The sequence below is a fragment of the Mustela nigripes genome, chromosome 16 (genome assembly GCF_022355385.1).
Source record: "Mustela nigripes isolate SB6536 chromosome 16, MUSNIG.SB6536, whole genome shotgun sequence".
Classification (NCBI taxonomy): domain Eukaryota; kingdom Metazoa; phylum Chordata; class Mammalia; order Carnivora; family Mustelidae; genus Mustela; species Mustela nigripes.
The window spans coordinates 39,819,191-39,843,863 of record NC_081572.1 but is presented as its reverse complement, the minus strand read 5'-3'; the positions used below and the strand labels follow the sequence as shown (position 1 = coordinate 39,843,863).

At 46.9% G+C, this 24,673-nt stretch overlaps 2 protein-coding genes across 4 annotated transcripts in view; both read left to right on the top strand.

Annotated features, from left to right (window-relative positions):
- The window catches only part of ADAP2 (ArfGAP with dual PH domains 2), a 34,321-nt gene extending 21,575 nt beyond the window's left edge, over nt 1-12,746 (top strand). Inside the window, exons 7-11 of one of the 2 annotated variants that reach the window (XM_059380237.1) lie at nt 6-89; nt 3,054-3,116; nt 4,674-4,751; nt 5,448-5,676; nt 6,606-12,746. In XM_059380237.1, coding sequence (XP_059236220.1) covers nt 6-89; nt 3,054-3,116; nt 4,674-4,751; nt 5,448-5,676; nt 6,606-6,640 — 489 coding nt within the window. In that variant the 3' untranslated portion in view covers nt 6,641-12,746. The remainder of the gene's footprint in view (nt 1-5; nt 90-3,053; nt 3,117-4,673; nt 4,752-5,447; nt 5,677-6,605) is intronic. The other variant, XM_059380238.1, reaches the window with a different exon arrangement.
- Nucleotides 12,747-12,806: 60 nt separating this feature from the next.
- Nucleotides 12,807-24,673, top strand: part of RNF135 (ring finger protein 135) — a 14,801-nt gene continuing 2,934 nt past the window's right edge. For both annotated transcript variants that reach the window (XM_059380236.1, XM_059380235.1), the window contains exons 1-3: nt 12,807-14,108; nt 20,632-20,781; nt 23,783-23,945. In XM_059380236.1, coding sequence (XP_059236219.1) covers nt 13,728-14,108; nt 20,632-20,781; nt 23,783-23,945 — 694 coding nt within the window. In that variant the 5' untranslated portion in view covers nt 12,807-13,727. The remainder of the gene's footprint in view (nt 14,109-20,631; nt 20,782-23,782; nt 23,946-24,673) is intronic.

Genomic DNA, 24,673 nt, shown 5'->3' with positions numbered 1-24,673 from the left:
CGCAGGAGATAGTGGACTGGTTCAATGCCCTGCGTGCAGCCCGTCTGCAGTACCTAAAAACGGCCTTTCCTGAGCTCCCTGAGTCTGAGGTGAGCTAAATGTGGACCCCAACTTCTTCTATTTTTTTTTAAAGATTTATTTACTTATTAGAGAGAGAGAAAGCGTGAGCAGAGGGAGGGGAAGAGGAAGAGAGAAGCAGACTCCCCGCTGAGTGCAGAGCCTGATGCAGGGCTCGATCTCATCACCCTCATCAAGTCATCATGACTTGAGCAGAAGCCGAGATGTGGATGCTGAACTGACTGAGCAACTCAGGAGCCCCATGGACCCCGACTTCCAAGTCTTCTCCTTGCCACCTCCTCTCCTTGTCTGCTGACCTCAGAAATACTCAGAGGCCAGACTAGCTTTGTGGACAAGACCTTGAGATTTGGGGTTGGATACCTCCGAGGGAAACCAAAGGCTTTCTTCAGGGGATTATGGCCTCACACATGGCAAGGCAGCCTCAGAAACGTAGGTCAGGCTGTCCCCTTTGGGATGCATATCCACCTCCCCAGTGTCAAGGGGCTCAGTATTTGGACATCTCTTTCTGACCCCTTCTCCCACTGAAATGTACAAATGATCCCTAATGAACTGCTTACAACATGCTTTTGAGCCCATTTTATCTTTTATCTAGTAATCCCCTGTAACATCCAGTTAGGTGGGGTGATTATTCCCATTTTACTGATGAGAAACTGAGTCCCAGGAAGGTCAAGTGAATGCCAGAGGGCACACCTCCCACTCTAATGTCCTCCCTTTGCCCTTTTGTGTTCTGGTCTTGGGAAGGCAATGGGATTTTCTCCATTACAGCTCTGACAGGAACAGTCCACCTTCTGTGGCCAAGGTACTGGTGAGCCCAGGAACTTCATTATGGCTCTCCTTGGACATGTGGGGCCCCCATCTAGTCTCTCAGGTGTGGGGGGTATACTCTGCTGCCTCAAGCCCAGACGCTTGCGCTCTCGTGGATGCTTTGTTGCTAACTCACTGTCTGACTGCTGCAGGTCACATCATGTCTTGGAGCATCTGTTTCCGCATCTGTGAGATAGTGGTGGGTCTGGGTTATTATCAAGGTCCCTGCCAGCTCGGAGGTACTATGGTTTGGGCTGCTTCGGGCCCTGCTCCAGGAGGATTTTGTAAATGATGGTGGGGCGGAGACACCCTATTAATCCCAGGACTTTCTTTTTCCAAACAGTTAGACCCTCCTTAAAAGCCTAAATGCTCCTTAATTCCAGTGTCTGCAGGGAGCTGAGTTTTAGGAATGGGCGTCTGCACCAGGCCTGGCAGTGCACAGAGATGGCCCCACTGATGGCAACCACAGCCAGAACTGTGGTGCAACCCCTGGATCTGCGGTGTCAGCACCCAGCTTGAGTGAGTGCACATTCCGCCAGCGGGGCGCTGTGCCTGTCGAGTGCTGACTGGAGAGGTTGGAGAATGGACTCCCAGCCTTAGTCATCTGGGCTCACTCTCCAACTTTGCTGACCTCTGCAGAGGACATTGGTCTCTGGCCAACTTCTCAGTGTCCTCTTGCCTCCCCTCATCCACCGTGGGTCTCCTCCTTACCCCCGTCTCTTTGCTGCTGTTCCTCCCGCTGTGGTTAGGGATGGCCTGAGGTTCTGGGCAGTCACCTGGACCTGGCTCAAGGTTAGGGATCCAGAGGCTAGACACCCAGGGAGTTCCAGTGTCAGGGGTGGTCCCAGACTAAGAAATGGGTGGCCTCTGAAGTCAGAGAAGCTGGCGTATTACCTGGGGCACATCACCTTACTGCTCTGAGCCTCGGTTCACTCATCGGTCACTGTGGGGACAACACCTACTTTCCAGGGCTGCTTGAGACTCTGGGGAGCCACAGCCTCTGGGATACAGCGAGCAGCACCCCATCCACATGATCTCCCCTCTTCTGGTTGCTTCCCTAGGCTGAGAGTGCACAGCCCTGACTCAGGGTCAGACTCTTGCGCAGTTTAGGACTCTTCCTTCCAAAAAAAGGAATGAGGGCCTACAGAATGTACTGTGGGGACAGAGGAGTGGTAGAGTTTATATTTTCATTTTCGGCTCACAATTTTCTTCCTTTCAGACTTCACTTCCTCTCTGCCCCTACCCTGGGCCCTGGAGCTCCCAAGAACCAAGCCCCTCTGCTCTCAGAGGCCTGAGCTGTCACTGGGAGCTCTAGACTTGCCAGTTTGACCTCTCGAGCATGTGAGGCCAGCGTTCATTCCTGGAAATGTCTCTGAGCATAGGGTGGCAAGCTGGAAGGGTCCTGGGGATCACATAAGCCCATCTCCTTGTTATTCAGAGGGAAATGGGCCCAGAGAGGGACAAGGTCTTACCAAGGAACACAGCTGGTGGGGGGTCAGAGCTGCAGCTGGGACTTAGTCCAGAGCTTTCTCTACATGCCCCCTCTTCTAGCTTCTCCCGTGGGCCTATGTCAGAACTGCCAGCAATGGCCAGGCCTTGGCCAGGGGCCTGATCTGAGGGCTCGGCATGTCTACACGGCAGTGTCACGGTGGAGTGGGAAGAGTGCCACTAGTGTACCGTGGTACTGTCTCGTGCCTGTCAGCCCGAGATGTGAAGCTGAGCTGTATATCCTACCAGCGACACAGCTCAGGGAAGCTCGCCAGACACTTCTCTGGGGCCTGGTTTCTCTAGAAGTCCAGTGAGCATAATAATGTCCTCCCTACAGGGTGACTGAGAATTGCACCCAGAGCAATTAGACCCTCAGAATATGCCCTCTGAAACCAGGAAGGTTTCCTTCGAGCCTGGCCTCTGTCTGCCTCCTGGGGTTGCAGAAGGGATCCTTAAGCCATGATTCGGCTCTGCTGGTGAGCTCTGCAAACATCTGAGATGCTGTCGTCTGTTGAATTGTTAACATTGCATCCAACACATTCCAAATATAACCCTGTGAACCATGAGCACACATCCTTCCCCATTCCAAACTTCCTCTTTGCTGGGCAGCCAAGTTCAGTGGGGAACCTTGAACCCTTGACATGTGAGTGGGGGGTCTCAGTGTTATGTCTCTCTTCCCCCAGCTCGTGCCCCTCATCACAAGGAAGTACCTCAAACAAGGCTTCATGGAAAAGACGGGTCCAAAGGTACCTTCCACCACGCTCTGTGGGACTTACACAGCCCTGGTTCCAGTGGGCAGTAGGGCAGAATTTGGGAAGTGGGAAGTGAGGAACCAAGGGGGTGGGAAGAGGGAGGGACGGAAGTAACCCAATGTTTGTGAGTTCCTGGGGCAGAAGACCAAGTGGGGACTGGTGAGCTAGTGTGTGGTGTGGGAGCCCAGGATCGCTGCAGGTGCTTCTCCTGATCCTTGGGCAGCCTCCTTCTTTAACGACATCACCAGCAGCTTCTTTCCTCCTTTTTTTTTTTTTTTTTTTTTTTTTTTAAGATTTTATTTATTTGAGAGAAAGAGAGCAAGCAGAGGGGAGGAGGGGGTTAGAGGAAGAAGGGGAAGCAGGCTCCCCGCTGAGCAGGGAGCCCATGCAGCTCCATTTCAGGACCCCGGGATGATGGCCTGATCCAAAGGCAGATGCTTAACCAACTGAGCTACCCAAGCGTCCCCAGCTTCCTTCCTCTTTCTTCCTCTTAAATCCATCTCACTGACCCCACTCCTAGGAAAGCATAGTTGAAAAGGGACTTTTGGGGGCAGCAGTTTTTGCACTTTCCAGAGCCCCTGTGTGCTTTGTGCTGGGGGCCTACCAGGACTGTCCAAGTGAGACAGACTCGTGGTGGGTCTGGGAACACACACCTATGCACACACATGGGCACACCCTTTCCCAGCACACACACCCTCCATCCAGCTCAGCCTCTGCTCTCGGTTGCTAAACCTGCCCCAACTCCCAGTGCTGCTCATTCCCACTGATCTGGGAAGGAAGGGAAGACTGGCTGCTCTTGGGCCTCCCTTGGAGGGTCCGGAGGGGTGGCGGCTCCTGCTGGGGACGAGGGGGGCGCCAGCCTGGATCCCAAGAGGGGAGCAGCTCCAAGTCAGAAGTCTGACCGGAGAGGGTCTTGGCATTTGTGAGGGGAGGAATGGGGGAAGGGAAAGCAGAGAGAGCCTCCTAAAAAAAAAAACCTCCAAAAACAGCAGCAATCCAATGTTGCCTTTTTTTTTTTTTTTTTTAAAGGTGTTGTATCTTGACAGGATGGGTGTTAAGATTGCAGGGAAAGGTGTTAGGCAATCAGTAAGAAAGAAAGCCTCTGGGCAGCTTAAAAATGAGTCAAAGCACTGTGCATTTTATTTTCTGCCTTCACCAGTTGATGGCACAGCCACTCCCCAAGGGTTCTCGCCAGGGGCTTCCTTTCCCCTGACCTCTGTTAGAATTCCTCTCAAGGCCAGCGCTGTCAGCACTGCTGAGCGGTAACTGCTTCTAAATTTCTCCCACTTCCTTCTTCTGAAACTGCTTGTCCTTAGCCTGAGAAAGAGAAGAGCCCCTCTTCCTACCCACAGTAGCACCCAGAGGCACAGGGTACAGCCGGCAGCGGGTGAGGAGGTGGGCAGAGCCTCCGGGAAGCACACTGGGGTGACTGAAGGGCCAGGCTGGCTCTCTGACCTCTCTCCGCCCACTCCCCCCACCAGCTCCCCACACCCCCGCTGCACCCCCACCCCCGCTTTGGCTGACCCTGCTATGAGCTTCCCTCTTTTGCAGCAGAAAGAACCTTTCAAGAAAAGGTGGTTTGTCTTGGATCCCCAGGAGCGGAGGCTGCTCTATTACAAGAACCCACTGGTAAGAATAGCTGCCCCCCACCCTCTGGTGCAGAGGACCCCCGACAGAGGTGGGGTCTGTGCTAGCCCGGGACCATGGGCAAGCGACAGCGTGGGAGAAACCTGGTGAGGGACACACCTGCACTTTCGCCCATCTCTAAGTCATCTCCTGTGCACAGAATTATTCTTGTCCACATTTAGGACATCCTCTGTGTATCCAGAATGCTGCTGATGTAGTTAAACAGGGTGTTCCTCGTCCTCCCGTCTCCAGGGCTCACTTCTCACGGGGAAGCTCGTGGTTAGGACTGTGGGCTTTAGAACTTTCAGTCCCGCCGCTTAGTGGTATGCCTTGGGCAGAACACTTAACTCTCTGCCTCAGTTTCCTCCTCTGGAAAACAGGCTTGATAGCAGTGCTTCCTCAGAGATTGCGGTGAGGATTATGTAAGTTACTTAAGGTCAAGCACTTGAAGTCTTGGTGCATAGTAAGCTGTCCCTAATGTTAAGTAAGTATCCTTTTAACAGATCACATGTGTGATTTCTTTTATAGTTTTGTAGCCCTTCAAATTCTGGGTCCCCACAAGCAGAGATCCCCAGTAGAGACCTTCACTACACACATGAAATATCTCTTTCTCAAACAGAGCTTGGGGGGATGTCCTAGCTGCAGGGGCCCGTCTGTCCCAGGTGTGGCCTCTGATGACCAGGTGTCCTCTGTCTTCAGGATGCCTTTGAACAGGGCCAGGTTTTTCTTGGGAGCAACGAGCAGGGGTACGGAGTATATGAAGACCTGCCCAAGGGCATCCGAGGGAACCGCTGGAAAGCTGGCCTCACCATCGTCACCCCCGAGCGGAGGTTCCTCTTCACCTGCCCCAGCGAGAAGGAGCAGAGGGAATGGCTGGAGAGTTTTCAGGATGTCCTCTCCCGCCCCTTGACGCCCCTCAACCTTCTCAGTAAGATGTGCAGCCTGGGCTTTGTTCTTTCGGCCAAGGGCAGAGGGCAGAATGGAGCCTCACAGGGTTCAGCTGTGAGCCCTGAAACTGAGCTCCGGGCTCCTGACTGTGCTTCTAACATTTTCTTCTTTTCCTGCCGAAGAAGAATACAGATGGTGCTCGCTGTTGCCAGGAAGCTCTCTCTGTCCATGCACAGCTCTTCTGTGGGGAGCTCCGCCCTGTTAGCTACCCGCCGCCCACCAGTCCCTCTCCACCTGAGAAACCCGGGTCTGTTATTATTAGCTATGGTCACACCCACTGGGCAACTCCTGGGGTCTTGGGTTCCTCTCCCCTCACAGAGGAAAGGCTATTTTGGGTGCCCTTCTTTTCTCTGCATCCTCCCTTCTGTCGCTGCTCTCCTGCTCCTCCCCTTCCCCCCAGATGTGTGACAAGTAGGCTTCTGTCTGCTGACAGCCATGTGAAAAATGAGAAGACGTTCTGAGCGGGAGCAGGAAACTCCTGGCCTGGGGCCTGGTTTGCGGGCACCAGGAACAAGTTCTGTGTTTGAAAAAGGACAGACCCGAGGAGGAGACCCCACAGCGCCCCCTTAGGAGAAACCCTTGTGTCCTTTGAGTCAGATCAGCATAAACACACCTGTTTTTCCCTTTCCAAAATCTGAAAGCCTAGAGCCTGAGAAACAGACTTGAAAGTTGTTAGTAAAGCCCATCTGCTGGCGCCTTCCTTGTCCCTGCCGGTGGGTCTGCGTGTCTGACTCTGTTTCCATGTCTCTCTCTCTCTCTCTGCGCTGGCGTGTGTCTCTCGCCGCCCTCGGTTGTTTTTTTAATTCTGGTTCTCTGTCACTGTGTCCCTGTCCCCTTGCTGTCCCTTCTTTCCAGCAGGACTACACTGGCACGGTTATCATCTGAGCTCTCTTCTTGCTCCCCTGACAGCTGCATCATCGGAGAGTGGCCACAGCAGCAGGTGACCCACTGGCTACCGGTCACCCGGAGCTCATGGTAGGAAGGACAAGTTCTAACCTCAGCCTTCGTTGCCCAGCAGGCATGCCCCGCCGTTCAGCAGCCATGGCTGGCCATGAACTTTGCCAAGACTGAAGCTTTGGCCTTTACCTGCTGGCTCCCTGGGCCTTCCCACGGCCCAGCTCAGGCGAGTCTTGGGGATCTGGCCCATGTCCTCAAGGCCTCAGACCTCTGGAATGAAAACACTGCATCGGAGAGCCACCCACCGTGTCCTGCAAGTAGAGGTTTGCTCAAAGAGAAAAAAAAACTTGATTCTGGATGGAACCATGAAGAAGGAATCAGACAAATCCACACGAGGAACGGTCTATAAAACTGCCGGTATAAGATAAAGCAGTGAGGAAACTGTTCCACATTAAAGAAGACGAAGGAGGCAACAAAGTGGAATTCACGATTCTTGATTGGATCCTGGATTTTGATGCCTTTTTTTTTTTTTTTAAGATTTTTATTTTTCAATAATCTCTACACCCAACGTGGGGCTCAAACTCATGACCCCGAGATCAAGAGTCCCACGCTCCACCGACTGAGCCAGCCAGGTGCTCCCTGGATCCTGGATTTTTTAAAAAAGCAGCTATAAAGGACATGATTGAGATACTGGGGGAAGTCTGAATATGGATGCATATCAGCTAGTCAGATAGTGAGACGGATGATTATGTTGTATTTGTGTAGGAGATTGCACTTGTGCCTGTGGATACGTGCTGACATATTCAGGGGTAAAAATAGAATAATTTTTAGTCTACAACTGACTCTTAAATGGGTCAAGAAAGAATAAGTGTGTGTGTACATGTATATATAGAGAGTATATACACACACATATATATAGTGTGTGTGTCTGTGTGGAAGACAGGAAGTATACACACACACACACACACACACCCCCAGGGAGAGAGAGAAAAAAGTGAGCCTCTGTGCAAAGTGTTAGCAACTGAGGGATCTAGATGAAGCAGAGATGGGTCTTTGTTGTCTTACTGGTGCACATTTTCTAGAGATTCAAAAGTGTTCAAATTAAACACTTGGAAGCTGGGGGAAATTATTAAAGAAACACCCATTTGCACTCTTCAAAAGCAATTATATTTTCTACATGAATCAAAACAGTTCCTGGGGAAGTCTCGTCTTGGTACAGATTTTAGAAGAAATGAAAACCCAGAGAATACAAAACAAACAAGCAAAGACAAACACAAAAAACAAAACAATGTTCAGATCGATTATTGGAAGCAAAGAAGCAAGCCAGCTCCACTGAAACCCAGAGCAGAGAGCTCTCCAGGCTGCCAGCCAGCTCTGGCCTTTCCGCAAACTCAAAATGGTCAGAAACCTCACTTTCCCACCTATGTGCCTTGGTTTTTCTCTTTCGGAGCAGGAAAGCGCACTGACTATTGAAATTCCATGGAAGCAACAAGTACTTTTGAGGCTATCCCAGGTGCCAGGCTCTGTGCCAGGCCCTGGGAACAGGGTGAGAACCAGCTGGTCCCTGCTTACCATGGATGACAGGCTGCTGCAAGGCCACGCTTCCATGGGGCAGGACAGTGCCACAAGTGTTGAGGAAAGGAAGCACAGACAATTGTTGGAGCCTGGGTTTCACCTAACTGAGGGGGAGGGGGGCCTCCATCCTCTCCAGAAAGTGATGTTGAAGTGGAAACCTTAAAGATATTTAGAGGTAAGTCAACAGGAAGAGGAAAACACTCATCTCAGGAAAGAAAATGTTCAAAGTCCCTTAGGTGGGAAAGAGGAACTAAAAGAAATCTGGAATGGCTGAAAAGTTAGAGAAATAGATCACCGCCGAGGTGCCTGCTCTATGACTCTTTGTCCTTCAGGTCACGTGCAGAAAGATATCTGGTGTGCTCTCTTCATTTTGGTGGAGACCCAGAGGGTTGGGAGGGCATTTAACAGAATATCTTCTTTTGATGGGGTTTTCCTATGGAATCCTCAGAGGACAAGCAACATTATTGGAGTGTCTTTTCGGAGGCTTCCTGACAGCCCAGATGGAGATGGGTGTGCTTCCTCTTCTGGCCCCTAAAGTACCTTGAAAATGTTTGTTTCAACACCTGCTGAGTTGTATATTAATGGTTAATGTACTCATCTGCCTTTTTCACTACCTATGAGCTCCATCTAGAGAGGAAAGAAGGAGTAAACAGACAGTCACAAAGCTACTTGCTTGGCATTAAGAAGGAGAGTCCATGATCAGATTTGAGACTTAGGAAAACAAGGCGGCAACGTAGAGTGTGGGAAGGAAGCAGAGAGATCAGCAGGCAGTGTGGGGCGGGGGACACTGCATGAATCACAAGCATCATAGGAAAGTGTAATTGCGGGCCTGCATCTGAGGCAGCACACCAGCTCTCCTTCCCACCTCTTCTCTCTTAAACATCCTTCTGTTCAGAAAAGAAAGCCATACCTCTTATCCACCTTAAACCTTACACTGCTCCAAGGCAATAAAACTCATCGGGATGCCAGATAGAGAGCCAATTTGAAATAGGAGTGACAATTTTCCTTTGTGAATTTTATTTTTTTACATTGTTCTATACTAAAATTGACTTATTTTGTACTGTTCTATAAATGTTAATACATATATGGATTCCTGTAACTACCACCACAATCAGTAAAGAATGGTTACATCACTTTAAATGCTCCTGGGTGCTAGCTCTCGCCCCCTTGCCCTGCCACCTGCCAACCACAGCTCTGGTCTTCATCGGCCCAGATTTATATTTTTGAGGGTGTCCTATGAATGGGATAATTAGAAATGTAATTTTTGATATTGGCTTCTTTCACTCAGTATAATGGCTTTGCAATTCATCTAAGTCATCACGTGTATCAACAGTTATCATTGCCGAGTTGTAGTGCATCATATGGGTATACCATGGTTTGTTTATCCCATGGAAGAGAACTCCACAATAAAAAGGAATGAATTATTGATACACGCAACAGTATCCAGGAGTGAGCTGCTGGGTCACATGGTAGGCGTATGTTTAACATTATAACAACCTGTCAAACTGTCTTCCAGAGTGGGCCTCGACCCTTTCGCATTCCCACTGGCAATGTGTGAGAGTTCCAGTTACCCTGCATCTTCACCAGTACTGGCTATTCTCAGTAGTCTTAATTTAATGGTTCCCGTTGTAGTGGTGTCCCCATGGTTTTCATTTGCATTTCCCTATAGTGGCTGGTGACGCTGAACATCTTTTCCTGTGCTGATCTGCCAACCTTGTATCTTTGGAGAAGTGACTTTGTATCCATGTCTCATTTTTAAAAGAATTTATTTACTTTTCAGACAAAGATTTTATTTATTCATTTGAGAGAGAAATAGAACACAAGCCATGCAGAGAGAGAGGGACACACAGACTTGCCACCGAGCAAGGAGCCTGACATGGGGCTCAATCCCAGGACTCTGCGAACTTGACCTGAGCCAAAGTTAGACACTTGACTGACTGAGCCACCCAGGTGCCCCTCATTTCTTAATTGTATGGTTTCTCTTCTTTATTGTTGAGTTTTGAGAGTTCTTTATACATTCTTGATATCAGTCCTTTGACAGACATGGGATGTGCAAATTTTTCCTCCCAATCTGTAGCTTTTTATTCTCTTTACAGTACCAGTGAAGTCTTTTTAAGGCATGGAGGTCAGGTTTTATGACTCCCTCTGTTTCGTGCAGATTTTTGTTGGTGACAAAGTTTGGCATTAAAACTGGGGTGTTTTGGCTTATGTTTGGATGTTTTGAATTCATAAAGAGTGGAGTGGAACTGAGGATGATGTTTATTTTATGACCTCTCCTGCCCCTAACAAAACATGCTTTATCCCTGAAGGAATCCAGTAAGAGCAAAGCAAAGCACTGGTAGATGTTAACGATGGTCGTACCTTATTTCACCCTGTGCACAAATTCAGGATCTTGTCCTTTCCCATCTGACTTAACATTAGAACCCAGTGTCACAGGGATGTGTATTGACATATCTATTTTGTGAGTGTGTGTGTGCTTAAGACTTTATTTATCTTAGAGACAGCACACATGAGCTGGGAGGTGGTGGTGGGCAGAATCAGAGGGAGGGAGAGAATTGCAAGCAGACTCCCCATGGGGCACAGAGCTCGATTCAGGGCTTGATCCCATGACCACAGTATCTGAATCGCAGCTTAACCAGCTGAGCTACCCAGGCGCCCCTTAACACATCTCTTTGAATTTAACAATGAGGTCAGATTCTTTGGCAGAATATGAGTCTGACTTGCCTGACTGGTTTGATTTGGGAACTGGCCTTGCCAATTAGGTTATGTGGCAATATTTTGCATAAATTGGACAAGCTAAATCTGTAGCTCCAAATTTTAAAGAAAATGTATTTCAAACATAGAAAAGTATCTTTCCAAAAATATTAGATTGACAAAGGTGTATTGAAATGAATAATATTATTCTAATTTTTCTATCCCTTTTTGAGTATATCATGTTTAACAAAGTGACTCATAAAAGAGTGGTAATTTGATAATTTGATAAGCCTTGGTGAAGTCTTATTAGCATACCACCCAGAAAATGAGAAAGTGAATACGTGCTTTTTTCTTTAATTTTTATTTATTTAATTTCTACACCCAACATGGGGCTTCAGACTCACAACCCCAAGATCAAGAGTTGCTTGCCCTTCCACTGAGCCAGCTAGGCACCCCAAGAAAGTGAATACTTCTAATGATTTTTGCAATACAGTTAGTTTCATATTCTTTGTTCTCAATTAAAATTGAAGGAAAATCAATCTGGTCAGCTGAGGGATTACTAAGTAATTTCTGATAATGGATCACTATGTGATCTTTTTTGCTCTTCAACAAACCGTGTGACACTGTAGTCATTCATATATGTGGACAAGGTTCCTCAGCACTAACATGTATACAGACAAAAAAAATAGAAATATAATTTATTACTGAAACTTGCTTAATTCTGTTGGTAAGTAATGTTCATCTCTCACATAATGCAATAGCGAAAATCCAAATAAAACAATTTGAAAATGGACAGGAGACCTGAATAGATTATTTTTTCAAAGAAGATGTACAAATGACCAGCGGGTGTGTGAAAATGTGTTCAACATCATAATCACCAGGGAAATGCAAAACAAAACACGAGTGAGAAACCATTTGCTATAAGAATAGCTATCAAAAAAGACAAGAGATAACAAGTATTAGCCAGGATGTGGAGAAGAGGGAACCCCTGTGCACTGTTGGTGGGAATGTTAATTGGTGCAGCCAGGATGGAGAACAGTTATGGAGGTTCCTCAAAAAATAATATAATCCAGTAATCTCATTTCTGTCTATATATCTGAAGGAAATGAAATCATTGTCTCGAAGAGCTATCTACACCTCATGTTCATTGCAGCATAATACACAATTACCAAGACATAGATATAGCCGATGTCTACGTTATCAGACAAATGGATAAAGAAAATGCACACACACACACACACACACACACCCCTCGAGGGCATGATGCTAAATGAAATCAGAGAAAAGCAAATACTGTATGATCTCACGTGTGGAATCTGAAAAAGCTAAATCAGAACCACAGAGTACAATGGTGATTGCCAGGGACTGGAAAGGAGTGGGGGAAATGGGAAGATGTAGGACAAAGTATAAATTTCCACTTACAGGATGAATAAATTCTGGGAATCTATCGTTTGGCATGGTGACTATTTTTTACCATTCTGTATATTTGAAAGTTGCTAAGAGCAGACCTTAAATTAAATTACATTAAAATTTAAATTATCTTAAATTAAATTACATTTAATTTATTAAATGTTAATTAAAATTTAATGTTAAATGTTTTAAATTTAAATTAGGTCTTAAATTACAAAAAAAGGTAATTATGTGAGACCATGGAGGTGTTCATTAACCTTATATGATAATCATTTTTCAACATATGTGCATTAAATAAGTCATATTGTGTATCTTAAACTTAGAGACAATGTTATATAGGTCAGTTGAGGTAGCTCAGCAAAGCTGGAGAAAAAAGTAATGTTCATCCACAGATAAATGCATTTTGTAAAAGAAACCAGCACATCACTCTCATTAAGAGCTGTAATTCCAATAAAAATTTTGACTTTTTGTTTACCAGTTATTTATATATTTGTTTTGATTGACTGCTAGTAATACGTTTTTAAATATTTATTTGTTTGTTTATTTATTTATCTACCGTTAGTTCATTTCAGCTGAGCAGAGAGATGGGGATTCTGGTCTCTGCCTCTCAATTACTGCCGTGTAAACCTGAAAGTTCCCTCCGGGGAGGATGTGGTGCTCTTCCAGCGCCAGCGTTTTCCTGCTGTCATGAGCTTGGGACTGGAGAAACAGGAGAGCAGGAAGCGAGGGAGCCCAACCAAGGCCCGCTACCTCAAGAAAACAAGACTTTCTAGTATTTTTGTCCGGATGCTTCTTGGGTAATGTGCTTTTAGCCAGCAGAGAGCAGTAAGAGGACAGGGGCACAGTTCTGCCTTGTAACAGCGGTTTGAAAAGTCCAGGGGACACTCAACGTTGGCTGCGCGTTAGAATCCTCGGGGGAGGTTTTTACGAATCCCGGCGCCGGGCTCCCAACCCCGGACGGCGAAATCAGATTCTCTGGGAGTGAAGCCCCCAGCGCCGGTATTTTTAAAGAGCTAAGTGCACCGGGTGTTCTCTAACCCTTTTCCACTTTTTGGAGTGCTGGATGACATCTAGTGGGCGCCTTCTCATGAAAAAGCTCTTGAACCGAACCCCCTCTTTCTTCTGCTCTCAAGGACTGCCGGGGTTCCGTTTTCATGGGCCGGGGTGAATGTGTGTCTGGCCCGGGAGGGAGGGCATCAAGCTAAAGGATCTTTGGGACATCAATGGGTTCCTAGCGTTTGGGGGCGAGCTCATCCTCTGTGCAGGAGGCCGTGTCCCGCGCCAGGCCCGGGGAGACTCAAAGTCTGCTCATCAGGAACGCGAGACAGGAAGGGTGGGCCAAGGCGGGGAGAGGAAGGCCGAGGGAGGAGCCGAGGAGACGTCGCGGCTGGCGGGCGGTCCCCGACGAGGCCCTGACTTCCGCGTCCCGGCGTCGGGCGGCGCGGCCGGGCCACTATGGCGGGTGTGGACCCCGGCCTGGCCGTCCCCGTGTGGCTGGCCGAGGACGACCTGGGCTGCATCATCTGTCAAGGGCTGCTTACCAAGCCCGCCACGCTGCCCTGCGGCCACAGCTTCTGCCGCGACTGCCTGAAGGGCTTGTGGGCCGCGGGCAGCGCCAGTCCCCCGCGCTCCTGCCCCACCTGCCGGGAGAGCACCCCGGCGCCGCTGCACCTGCGGAAGAACACGCTGCTGCAGGAGCTGGTGGACAAGTACAGCCGAGCGCTGCGCGAGCTGGGGGCGGGCCCTGACCTCGGCCCCGCCCCCGGCCCCGCCCAGGGACGCGCCCTTGGCCTCGCGCCTGCGCCTGCGACCCCGCGTGGCACCGCCCAGCTGCCGGTAGGGAGGTACTGCGCGCTGCCCTCGCGCTCCACCGCGCCCCGCTCGGGCGCGCGGTCCCGACTCTGCCCCTTTGGCCCGGCTGGCGTGCTGTCTCGCCGGGCCGCCGTCCCTCTGTGCACTCCAGCTCTTGGGAGAGTTGGCCCAAGTATGAAGGGGGGGCGGGAAACCCCAGTTTCCTGACATCCCACCAGCCTGGCTGATCCTTGGCCGGTTCCCACGCCTTTCCAGACTTACCGCTGTCTCTTTGAACGTTCTTACACTGGGGTAAGACAGAGCACAAAATTAGCCATTTGAGCCGTTTTTATGTGTACAGTTTAGTGCCATTCGTTATATTCTCAGTGATGTGCAGCTCTCACTCTGCACCGATGAAGCAGTAACTCCTCATTCCAACTCCCTGCAGCCCCTGGTAACCTCCAGTCAGTTTTCTGTCTCCCTGATTTGCCTACTCTAGATATTTCGTATAATTGGAATCCTATAATATCTGTCCCTTTGTGTCTGCCTTCTTCCACTTACCGTAATGTTTTCAGGGTTCATTCATGTTGTAGCATGCACCCGAATTTTATTCCCTTTTGTGGCTGAATACTCTCCCATTGTGTGGATGTACCATATTTGGTTTATTCATACACTGGTGGGCATTCGGATTGTTTCCGCCTTCCGGTGACTGTGAGCGATGCAGTGAACATTGGTGTGCAAGTAACCAAGTCCTTTTCAGTCCTTTTGGAGAAATAACCTAGGAGTGGACTCGGTGAGTGGTATAGGAGTTCTATGTTCAGCATACTATGGAACACAGCTAAACCATTTTCCACAGCGTCTAAGACATTTTACATTTCCACCAGCAGAATTGGAGATGCTGATTTTTCCACATCCTTGCCAATACTTAACTATTCATGTTATTTTGATCCCCCCCCCCTTTGTTTTTTAGGATAGCCTTTCTATTAGGAGTGAAGTGCTTTGCGACTGAGGTTTTGATCTGCATTTCCCTGAGGATTGGTGGTGTTGACTACCTTTTCATGTGCTAATTGCTTATTTTTATATATTCGTGAGAGAAATGTTTATTCAGGTCCTTTGACTATTTTTAAAAATGGGGTTGTCTTTTTCTTGTTGAGATTTTTTTTTTAACATTTTACTTATTTATTTGAGATAGAGATTGAGGGAATGAATGGGAGGAGGGGCAGAGGGAGAAGTAAACTCCCTGCAGAGCCTAATGTGGGGACTGGATTCCAGGACCCTGGGATCAGGACCTGAGCCCAGGGCACTACTTAACTGACTGAGCCACCCAGCTGCCCTTTCTTGTTGAGTTTTAGGAACTCTTTATGAATTATGGATACTAAACCCTTATCAGATATATGGCTTGCAAATATATTCCCCCATCTTATGGGTTGCCTTTTACTTATGGGTTATCTTTTACTTCGGTGTCCTTTGATGCCTAATAATTTTAAGTTCTGCTGATGTCCCGTTTATCTGTTCCTTCTTTTATTTCTCTTGCTTCTGGCGTCATACCTAAATCCAGTGCCGAATTCTGAGATCATGAAGATTTTCCCCCATATTTTCTCTTAAGAGTTTTATGGTAGGGGCGCCTGGGTGGCTCAGTGGGCTAAAGCCTCTGCCTTAGGCTCAGGTCATGATCCCAGGGTCCTGGGATCAAGCTCCGCATCAGGCTCTCTGCTTAGCGGGGAGCCTGCTTCCTCCTCTCTCTCTGCCTGCCTCTCTGCCTACTTGTGATCTCTGTCAAATAAATAAAAAAATCTTTAAAAAAAATAATAAGTCTTATATTTAGGTTGGTGATTTATTTTGGGTTAATGTTTCGATATGGCATGAGGTAGGGGTACAACTTTACTCTTTGCATGTGGAAATCTAGCTGTCGCAGCTCCGTTTGTCGAAGAGACTGTTCTTCTCCAGTGTGTGGATTCGGCATCCTTATAAAAAGTCAGTCGGCAGGGCACCTGGGTGACTCAGTGGGTTAAGCCTCTGCCTTCGGCTTAGGTCATGGTCTCAGGGTCCTGGGATCTAGCCCTGCATCGGGCTCTCTGCTCAGCAGGAAGCTTGCTTTCTCCCTCTCTCTCTCTCTCTCTGCCTGCCTCTCTGCCTACTTGTGATCTCTGCCTTTAAAAAAAAAAAAAAAAGTTGGTTGGCTATAGATGAATAGGCATATTTCTGGACTCCTAATTCTATTCCTTTGGTTTTTTGGTTTATCCTTAGGTTAGTCCCACATTGTTTTGATTACTCTAGCTTCATAGTAAATTTTGAAATCAGAAACTCTGAGTCTATCTGATTGTGTTCTTCTTTTTCAAGATTCTTTTGGCTCGGGACTCCTGGGTGGCTCAGTTGGTTGGATGACTGCCTTCGGCTCAGGTCATGATCCGGGAGTCTCGGGATCGAGTCCTGCATCAGTCTCCCAGCTCCATGAGGAGTCTGCTTCTCCCTCTGACCTTCTCCTCGCTCATGCTCTCTCTCACTGTCTCTCTCTCAAATAAATAAATAAAATCTTTAAAAAAAAAAAAAAAAGATTGTTTTGGCTCTTCACAGCCCCTGCAATTCCATATGAATTTGAAGATGATGTTACCATTCTGCAAAGAAGGCTGTTGGAATTTTGAGAGGGATTTCATTGAATGTGTAGGTCATCTTGGGTATGGCATCTTTAACAATATTAAGTCTTCTTCCCCAAAACGTCAAATATCTTTGCATGTATTTAGGTCTTTTTAACTTTCTTTTAGTTCCAAAAAGTTTCTGTAGGTTCCAAAAATAAAAGTCCTTTCATCTCCTTGGTTTAATTTATTCCTAGACATTTTACTCGTTTAGGTGCTGCTAAAAATGGAATTGCTTCCTTAATTTCCTTTTTGGATAGTTCACTGCAGGTGTATAAAAACACACTTCCTTTTGGGTGCTGATCTAGTGCCCTTCAACTTTGCTGAATTCATTTACTTGCTCTAGTAGCTTTCTTGTGGATTCTTTAGCATTTTATTTATAAGGTCATGTCCTATGGGAATAGAGATCATCTTACTTCTTTTTCAATTGGGATGCCTTTTATTTCTTGTTTAATTAATCTGGCTAAAATTTCCAGTACAATGTTGGGTAGCAGAATTATTTTGGGTAGCAGCATTATTTTGGGGTAAATACCCATCAGGTATGCTTGTTTTGTTCCCTATCTTAGGCAGAAAGCTTTCAGTCTTTCACCATTAAGTATGATGTTAATTGTGGGTTTTTCATAAATTCCCTTCATTGTATTGAGGAAGTTCCTTTCTATTCCTGGTTTTCTGAGTGTGTGTGTGTTGTTGTTGTTTATCATGGAAGGTGTAAGATCTTGTCAAATGCCTTTTCTGCATCAATTGAAATGATTGTGTGTGTATGTGTGTGTGTGTTTCCTTCATTCTGTTATTATGGTGTATCAGATTGGTTGTTTTTTCTTAAATTGAACCACCTTCCATTCTTGGGATAAATTCCACTTCGTCATGCTGAGTTATCCGTTTAATATGCTGTTGGGTTTAGTTTGCTAGTATTTTGTTAAGCATTTCTTTCTTTATTTTTTTTTTAAAGATTTATTTATTTATTTGACAGAAATCACAAGGAGGCAGAGAGGCAGGCAGAAAGAGAGGAGGAAGCAGGCTCCCTGCTGAGCAGAGAGCCCGATGCGGGGCTCGATCCCAGGACCCTGGGATCATGACCTGAGCTGAAGGCAGAGGCTTCAACCCACTGAGCCACCCAGGTGTCCCTTGTTAAGGATTTCTATATCAATATTCATAAGGGATATCGGTCTGTAATTTTCCTTTTTTAAAAATTTTCTTTTATTTTTTCAGTGTTCAAAGATTCATTGTTTATGCACCACACCCGGTGCTCCAAGCAGTACATGACCTCCTTTATACCCACCACCAGGCTCACCCATCCCCTACCCCTATCCCCTCCAAAGTGTCTGTAAATTTTCTTGTGATGTGTTTATCTAGCGTTGGCATCAGGGTAATGCTGGCTTCACTGAGGAGTTAGGAAGGGTTCCATCCTCTTCAATGATATGGAAGAGTTTGAGAAGGATTGGTGTTAATTCTTCTCTAAGTATTTGGTAGAATTCACCAGTGAAGCCATCTGGTCCCGGAATTTTCTTTGTTGGGGTTTTGGTTACTGATTCAGTCTCTTTATTTGTTATACCTCTGTTGTGATTCTCTATTTTTTTTTTTTTTTGAGTCAGTTTAGTCATTAATTTGTGTTTCTAGGAATTTATCCATTTCAGGTAAGTTATCTAATGTGTTGGCATACAAAGTTCATAATAGTCTTTTAAATTTTATTCTGTGAGGTCAGGTGTGATGTCTCCAGTTTACTTTCTTTCTGATTTTAGTTATTCATGTCTCCTCTCTCTCTTTTTCCCCCCATTTCTTCTTCCTTTTAAAATTAACATATAATGGGGGTGCCTGGGTGGCTCAGTGGGTTGAAGCCTCTGCCTCCGGCTCAGGTCATGATCCCAGGATTCTGGGATCGAGCCCCACATCGGGCTCTCTGCTCTGTGGGGAACCTGCGTCCCTCCTCTACAGTTCTATAGGTTTTGACAAACGCATGATCTCATGCAGCTACAGTTATGGTGTCATACAGTTTTACTGCCCTGAAAATCCCCTGTGGTCCACCTCTTTGTACCTTCATCCCCACCCCTGGCAACTGCTGATCTTTTTACTGTCTCTTTAGTTTTGTTTTGTTTTTTTTCCCCCAGAATGTCATATAGTTAGAATCATACAATTTCTGGACTTTCTGGGTAGTGTTCTTTGACTAAACAAAATTATGGTTTATTTCTGAAAAATATTCCATTACCCAAATGTACCACAATCTATCCATTCACCTTCTGATGGGACATATCGGTTACTTCCATTTTTTTATGATAATGATTAAAATTGTTTTCTTCTTTTTTATTATAAATACAACATCGTCCCTCAGGTCTTTAAAACTCTTCACTAATGTTGCTTTATGGTCTTTAAAACTCTTCACTAATGTTGCTTATGCTTATGTGGTGCATAAACTTCCCATTGGCTATTAAGTAAAAATGATTGTTTTTAGATGGCAGGATATTGGATGATTTAAAACATTTCCTCTTTCTCATGCTCTGCAGTTTCTTTTAGAGTTTATTTATTTATTTGAGAGAGAGAGAATGAGCAGGGGGAGGAGCAGAGGGAGAGGGACAAGCAGGTCCCCCCACCACTCAGCGGGGAGTCCGACGCGGGGCTCTATCACAGAACCCAGGCATCATGACCTGAGCTGAAATCAGATGCTTAACAGTTGGTTAAGCCACACATGTGCCCCTCATGCTTCGCACTGGCCTAAACATCCCCAGAACCTATTTACTACTCTTGAGCTCCTTGGAGATGTCTCTGATATAAACTCACTGCGATGAGTGTGCATTCCTTTAATGAATAGAAAAAACAATGTACTTATTCTTTTAAGTTTTTAATTTGCCCCAGTGCTAGGATAAGGGCTCCTTTCTTCAGTTCCAGTCACCTAATATTTAGGAGTGGGGCCTGGAAATTTAAGAGCAAATGTTGTTACCAGTGGTCGGCTACCTCCCTCTCTAAAGTAGCCCAATTATGGCTTCCAGAACACATGCTGCTTTGAGGGACATCAGACTTCTTAGAGATACAGAAGGTCCTGGGTCAATTCCAGTTTTTGAGGTCCTAATATGATTTTAAAAATGGAAAATGTCAAAACAAAGTTATAAAAACTCTGGTTTATTAACAGTTGGTTGATGAACATGTTGTATTTCTGTGACTCTGTATAGAACCCCTTTTGGAGGGAGTGCAGTGTTCACCATTGAAGTCTGGGCCCCACCTTCCTCTGATGAGTGCCACCAGGTCTGGAAGTTGTTACCAGAATGTTGGCTGCAGAACTTCCACTCCCAGCCAGGCAGCTGAGCAGATCAAGGTCTTTAAGTGGGATTGTGTAGCTCCCTAGTCTGAGGGTCCCTTTAAATGGGCAAGATGGGGGCGCCTGGGTGGCTCAGTGGGTTAAGCCGCTGCCTTCGGCTCAGGTCATGATCTCAGAGTCCTGGGATCGAGTCCCGCATCGGGCTCTCTGCTCAGCAGAGAGCCTGCTTTCCTCTCTCTCTCTCTGCCTGCCTCTCCATCTACTTGTGATTTCTCTCTGTCAAATAAATAAATAAAAATCTTTAAAAATAAATAAATAAATAAATAAATGGGCAAGATGTAGGGGCGCCTGGCTGGCTCAGTCGGAGGAAGACCGTGGGACTCCTGATGCATACCCCCCCTGGTCAGCATCTCTGCTCTGACTTCTGTTCAGAATGAGCCCACAGGTTTCTTTAGGCTTTTAGGCTTCGTTTTCACCCACTGCCCCCTAGGCTGGGGATGGGCTCTGGTTCCCTGTTAAAGCTACCGGACAGTCATCAGGCATGCAAAAGCTCTGAGACATCTACCTCCTTGTCCCTTGGACATTTTTGTGACCCTGTTGCCTGCTTCCTTTATGCAGTGTTGAGAGCCCCTTCAGTCGAGAGCTGGGTCCTAGGTCTAGCTCTGGGTTCTGCTTTCTTCTTTTAAAGGCTGCGGCACAGAAGAGAATTATAGAAGTTGTGCGTGAGCTGGCAGAGTTGGCAGAAGAGCTCGTAGACATTGTCAAGCGTCTTCAGAGTCAAAGGGACGTCCCTGAATCCGGACCAGACAATGACAGGAGCACCCTGAGCACGAGCATGGTAGGCTCAGCCCCGAGGGGAAAGCGGGAAAGCGGGAAAGTGTGTGCCGGGGACGGGGCTAGGGGCAGCTTCTGGCGGGAGCCGAGGAAATATGTTGGGAGTTGAGGGATGCAGTAAGTCTTCATCTTTTACCATTTTCTTACTGTCCCACATGGATGACCGGAAGTGCGATGCTTGAGGTGAGGTAGGGGAGCATCGGGGGGGCCAGGTTTCCATCCTTATCTCTGCCTCTAACCAGCTCTGAGATTCCCCAGGGACGTCTATGCAAATCCTGCAGACAGTCTAGTCTCCACCTTTCCTCAGCCTTTGACCACACCCTCATTCCTGAAGCTTTCTTTTCCTTTAGCTTCTAGGACCAGGAGTCTTCTGACCTTCCCCTCTTTCTCTGGCTGCTCCTTCCCCACCTGTCTTGCAGGCTCACTCTCTTTTCCTCTCCTCAGCAACAAAATGCCTAAATCCCTCAAGGCTGAGGGGTACGTCCCTGTCTCTTTCCCGCTGAGTGGTTTTCCCCATACCATGGCTTTAATTACCACCCCATCCGCGAGCACAGCTCCAGCCTGGACCCCTCTCTGAGCTGTGGTCTGCTGTCTTCCTTCTCACCTTTCCCTCTTGCTTTCTTTCTTTTCTTTTCTTTTTTTTTAAAGATTTTATTTATTTATTTGACAGAGAGACATCACAAGTAGGCAGAAAGGCAGGCAGAGAGAGAGAGAGGGAAGCAGGCCCCCTGCTGAGCAGAGAGCCCGATGCGGGACTCGATCCCAGGACCCTGAGATCATGACCTGGACCAAAGGCAGCAGCTTAACCCACTGAGCTATCCAGGCACCTGTCCTTCTTGCTTTCTCAAAGGCATTTCCCATACTGTTTCTCCTCTGGGAGTTCCTGTGGCTAGCCCTGTGATCCTTCTAAGGGCATAACCTGGGAATCATGTCACCCCCTCCCTCACCGGCCTAAACATCCCCAGAACCTATTACTACTCTTGAGATCCTTGGAGATGTCTCTGATCCAAGCCTCTGATCATTTTTTTTTTTTTTAAGATTTTATTTACTTATTTGAGAGAGAGAGTGCGTAAGAGAGAGAACACAAGCCATGGGTGGGAGGAGCAGAGGCAGAGGGAGAAGCAGGCCCCCCACAGAGCAGGACGCCCGAGGAGGCAGCGCTCCATCCCAGGACCCTGAGACCATGACCTGAGCGGAAGGCAGCCGCTGAAATGACGGAGCCACTCAGGCGTCCCAAGCCTCTGATCATTTCTTGCCTGGATTGCTGCAATAATTAATTACTCCACTCTGTTCCCACTGGTCTGCTCTCCTCATGGTTGTCAGAGTGACCGTCTCAAACATAAATCTGATTTACAACATCTCCAGTGACATCCGCTTGTGTGGGATTAAGGCCCAAATCCTACAGGGCCCTGCAGGACTCCCTCCCTGTCTGCTCCCCCCCTTCAAGCCACAGCCACTCTGGCCCCTATCAGTCCCTCTAGGATGTCATGTTTTTTCCCACCACGGGGTGCACTCCGAGGAATATTCTTCTTTCGCCCTGTCACCGAGATAACCCCTGGTCATCCTTCAGACCCCAGCTGGATCATCACTTTCCTGGAGAAACCTTCACTGATTTCCTCGAACAAGTCCTGCTATTAGAGGCTCTTACGATTCCACCTGCAGCAGTTACCACAGCTTGCAACTTGATAAGGACGGGCGCTATCATTTATTCATATCTGTTTTCCCTCTTCCCCTGCCTGGGACTGTAACCTTCATTAGGGTAGAGACCTTGATGACTTTCATTCTTTTGTTCACTCTTGTATCTCCAGGCCTTGAAAGGGCCTTGCCACATAGTAAGTGCTCAGCAAATACCCAGGAGTCTTCAAGGGCTGCAGGGTGTTGAGGGGAGGAAAGCCTGAAAGTCTGACTCTCACACTTGACGTTGCATTCGTCTGATGTGAGGACTAAAACAGCTCTGGTAATAAATGCTCAAGTGGTGGGAAAATGCAGGATGGTAAAATTCACTGTAGGGATTTAGTTCACTCTTTTGAGCTCTAACTTCTTTTGCAAGAGGGGGATAACCAACTTACCTGGGAAGGTTGTTATACAAATTAGAAGTAAGCCACGGGGGGGGGGGGGGGGGGGGCTGGGTGGCTCAGTGGGTTAAAGCCTCTGCCTTCGGTTCAGGTCATGATCCCAGGGTCCTGGGATGGATCGAGCCCCGTATTGGGCTCTCTGCTCAGTGGAGAGCCTGCTTCCCCCTGTCTCTCTGCCTGCCTCTCTGCCTACTTGTGATCTCTCTCTCTGTCAAATAAATAAATAAAATCTTAAAAAAAAAAAAAAAACGTAAGCCACAGGAAGTCCTCTATCCGTGATGCCTGCTACTTTACTCTTGGTAAGAAGAGTGGAAAATTGAGTATGCAGAGTTGGGAAAGAATGTCAGGGACCAAAAGTGGCAAGGTGGGAGCAGATGAGAGGCTCTGTTGGGGAATAACAGGACCCGGGGTTAAAGAAAGTCAGGGAGCATGTGTTGGCAGCCCCAGAGAGCTGGGAGAGCCTGGATGCCCAGCTGGATATCTATGCGGGCTCTTGAGAGGAGAGGTAATAGAATTATAACCTTCTGGGGAAGATTATTTTGGCCTCTATAGCTGATCTTAGTGATTCTCTGTATTATTTATTCTGTAAAGCCCCTAAAGGATGGGCTTGCAAATTTTACTACTTTTTTGGATATTACCTAAGAAATCTATATTCATTATAGAAAATACTAGAAAATGCATAGCAGTTCAAAGAAAACAAAGGAACATCTTCCGTAACCCTACCATGCAGAAATTACAACCCCTTTAATATTTTTCCTGCATGATGTGTTCTTCCAAATTGCTTTCAAGGCATATAGTTTGAGGACCTAATTATGTTTTTAAAAATCTGTGAGGAAGTAGAAAATTATAGATGGCATAATTAGAATATATTATTTGATGCACAACTTAGGAGACTAATTATTTAATTTGTTTTTAATGATCGATCAATAGTCTTCTTCTGGTGAGATGGACCTTTCCTTGGCTTCTTCAAAACCAATGACTTCCAATACACCTGAGAGAAAAACAAGAGACATTCTGCATGACCTAGAAGAAATCCAGAAAAAATTACGGGAAAACCTCACATGGAAAGAGCCCCTCGAAGAACAGATGCAGGGTGAGTTTACTGGGTGAAAGAGGATTGGGGCACCTGGGTGGCTCAGTTGGTAAAGCAACTGTCTTCAGCTCAGGCCATGATCCTGGAGTCCTAGGATCGAGTAGCGCATCGGGCTCCCTGTTCAACAGGGAGTCTGCTTCTCCCTCTGACCCTACCTGCCTTCTCTTCTTCTCTCTCTCATTCTCTCAAATAAATAAAAAAAAAAGTCTTAAAAAAAAAAAGAAAGGATTAAGTATGGAAGTTGGAGGAAATGACCAAAACAATGACAAATGGCTTTGTGGGTTTGTTTTTTTTTTAATTAGCTTATAATGTATTATTTGCCCCAGGGGTACAGGTCTGTGAATCATCAGTCTTATACAATTCACAGCACTCACCATAGCACATACCCTCCCCAATGTTCATAACCCAGCCATCCTAACCCTGCCCCCCAACCCCCAGCAACCCTCAGTTTGTTTCCTGAGATTAAGAGTCTCTTATAGTTTGTCCCCCTCCTGATCCATCTTGGTTCATTTTTTTCCCTCCCTCCCCACCACAACCCCCCACCCTGTCTCTCAAATTCCTCATATCAGAGAGATCAATAATTGTCTTTCTCTGGTTGACTTATTTCACTTAGCATAATACCCTCTAGTTCCAACCATGTTATTGCAGATGGCAAGATTTCGAGGGTTCTTGATGGCTGCATAGTATTCCATTGTGTATATATATAATATATATATATAATATATATA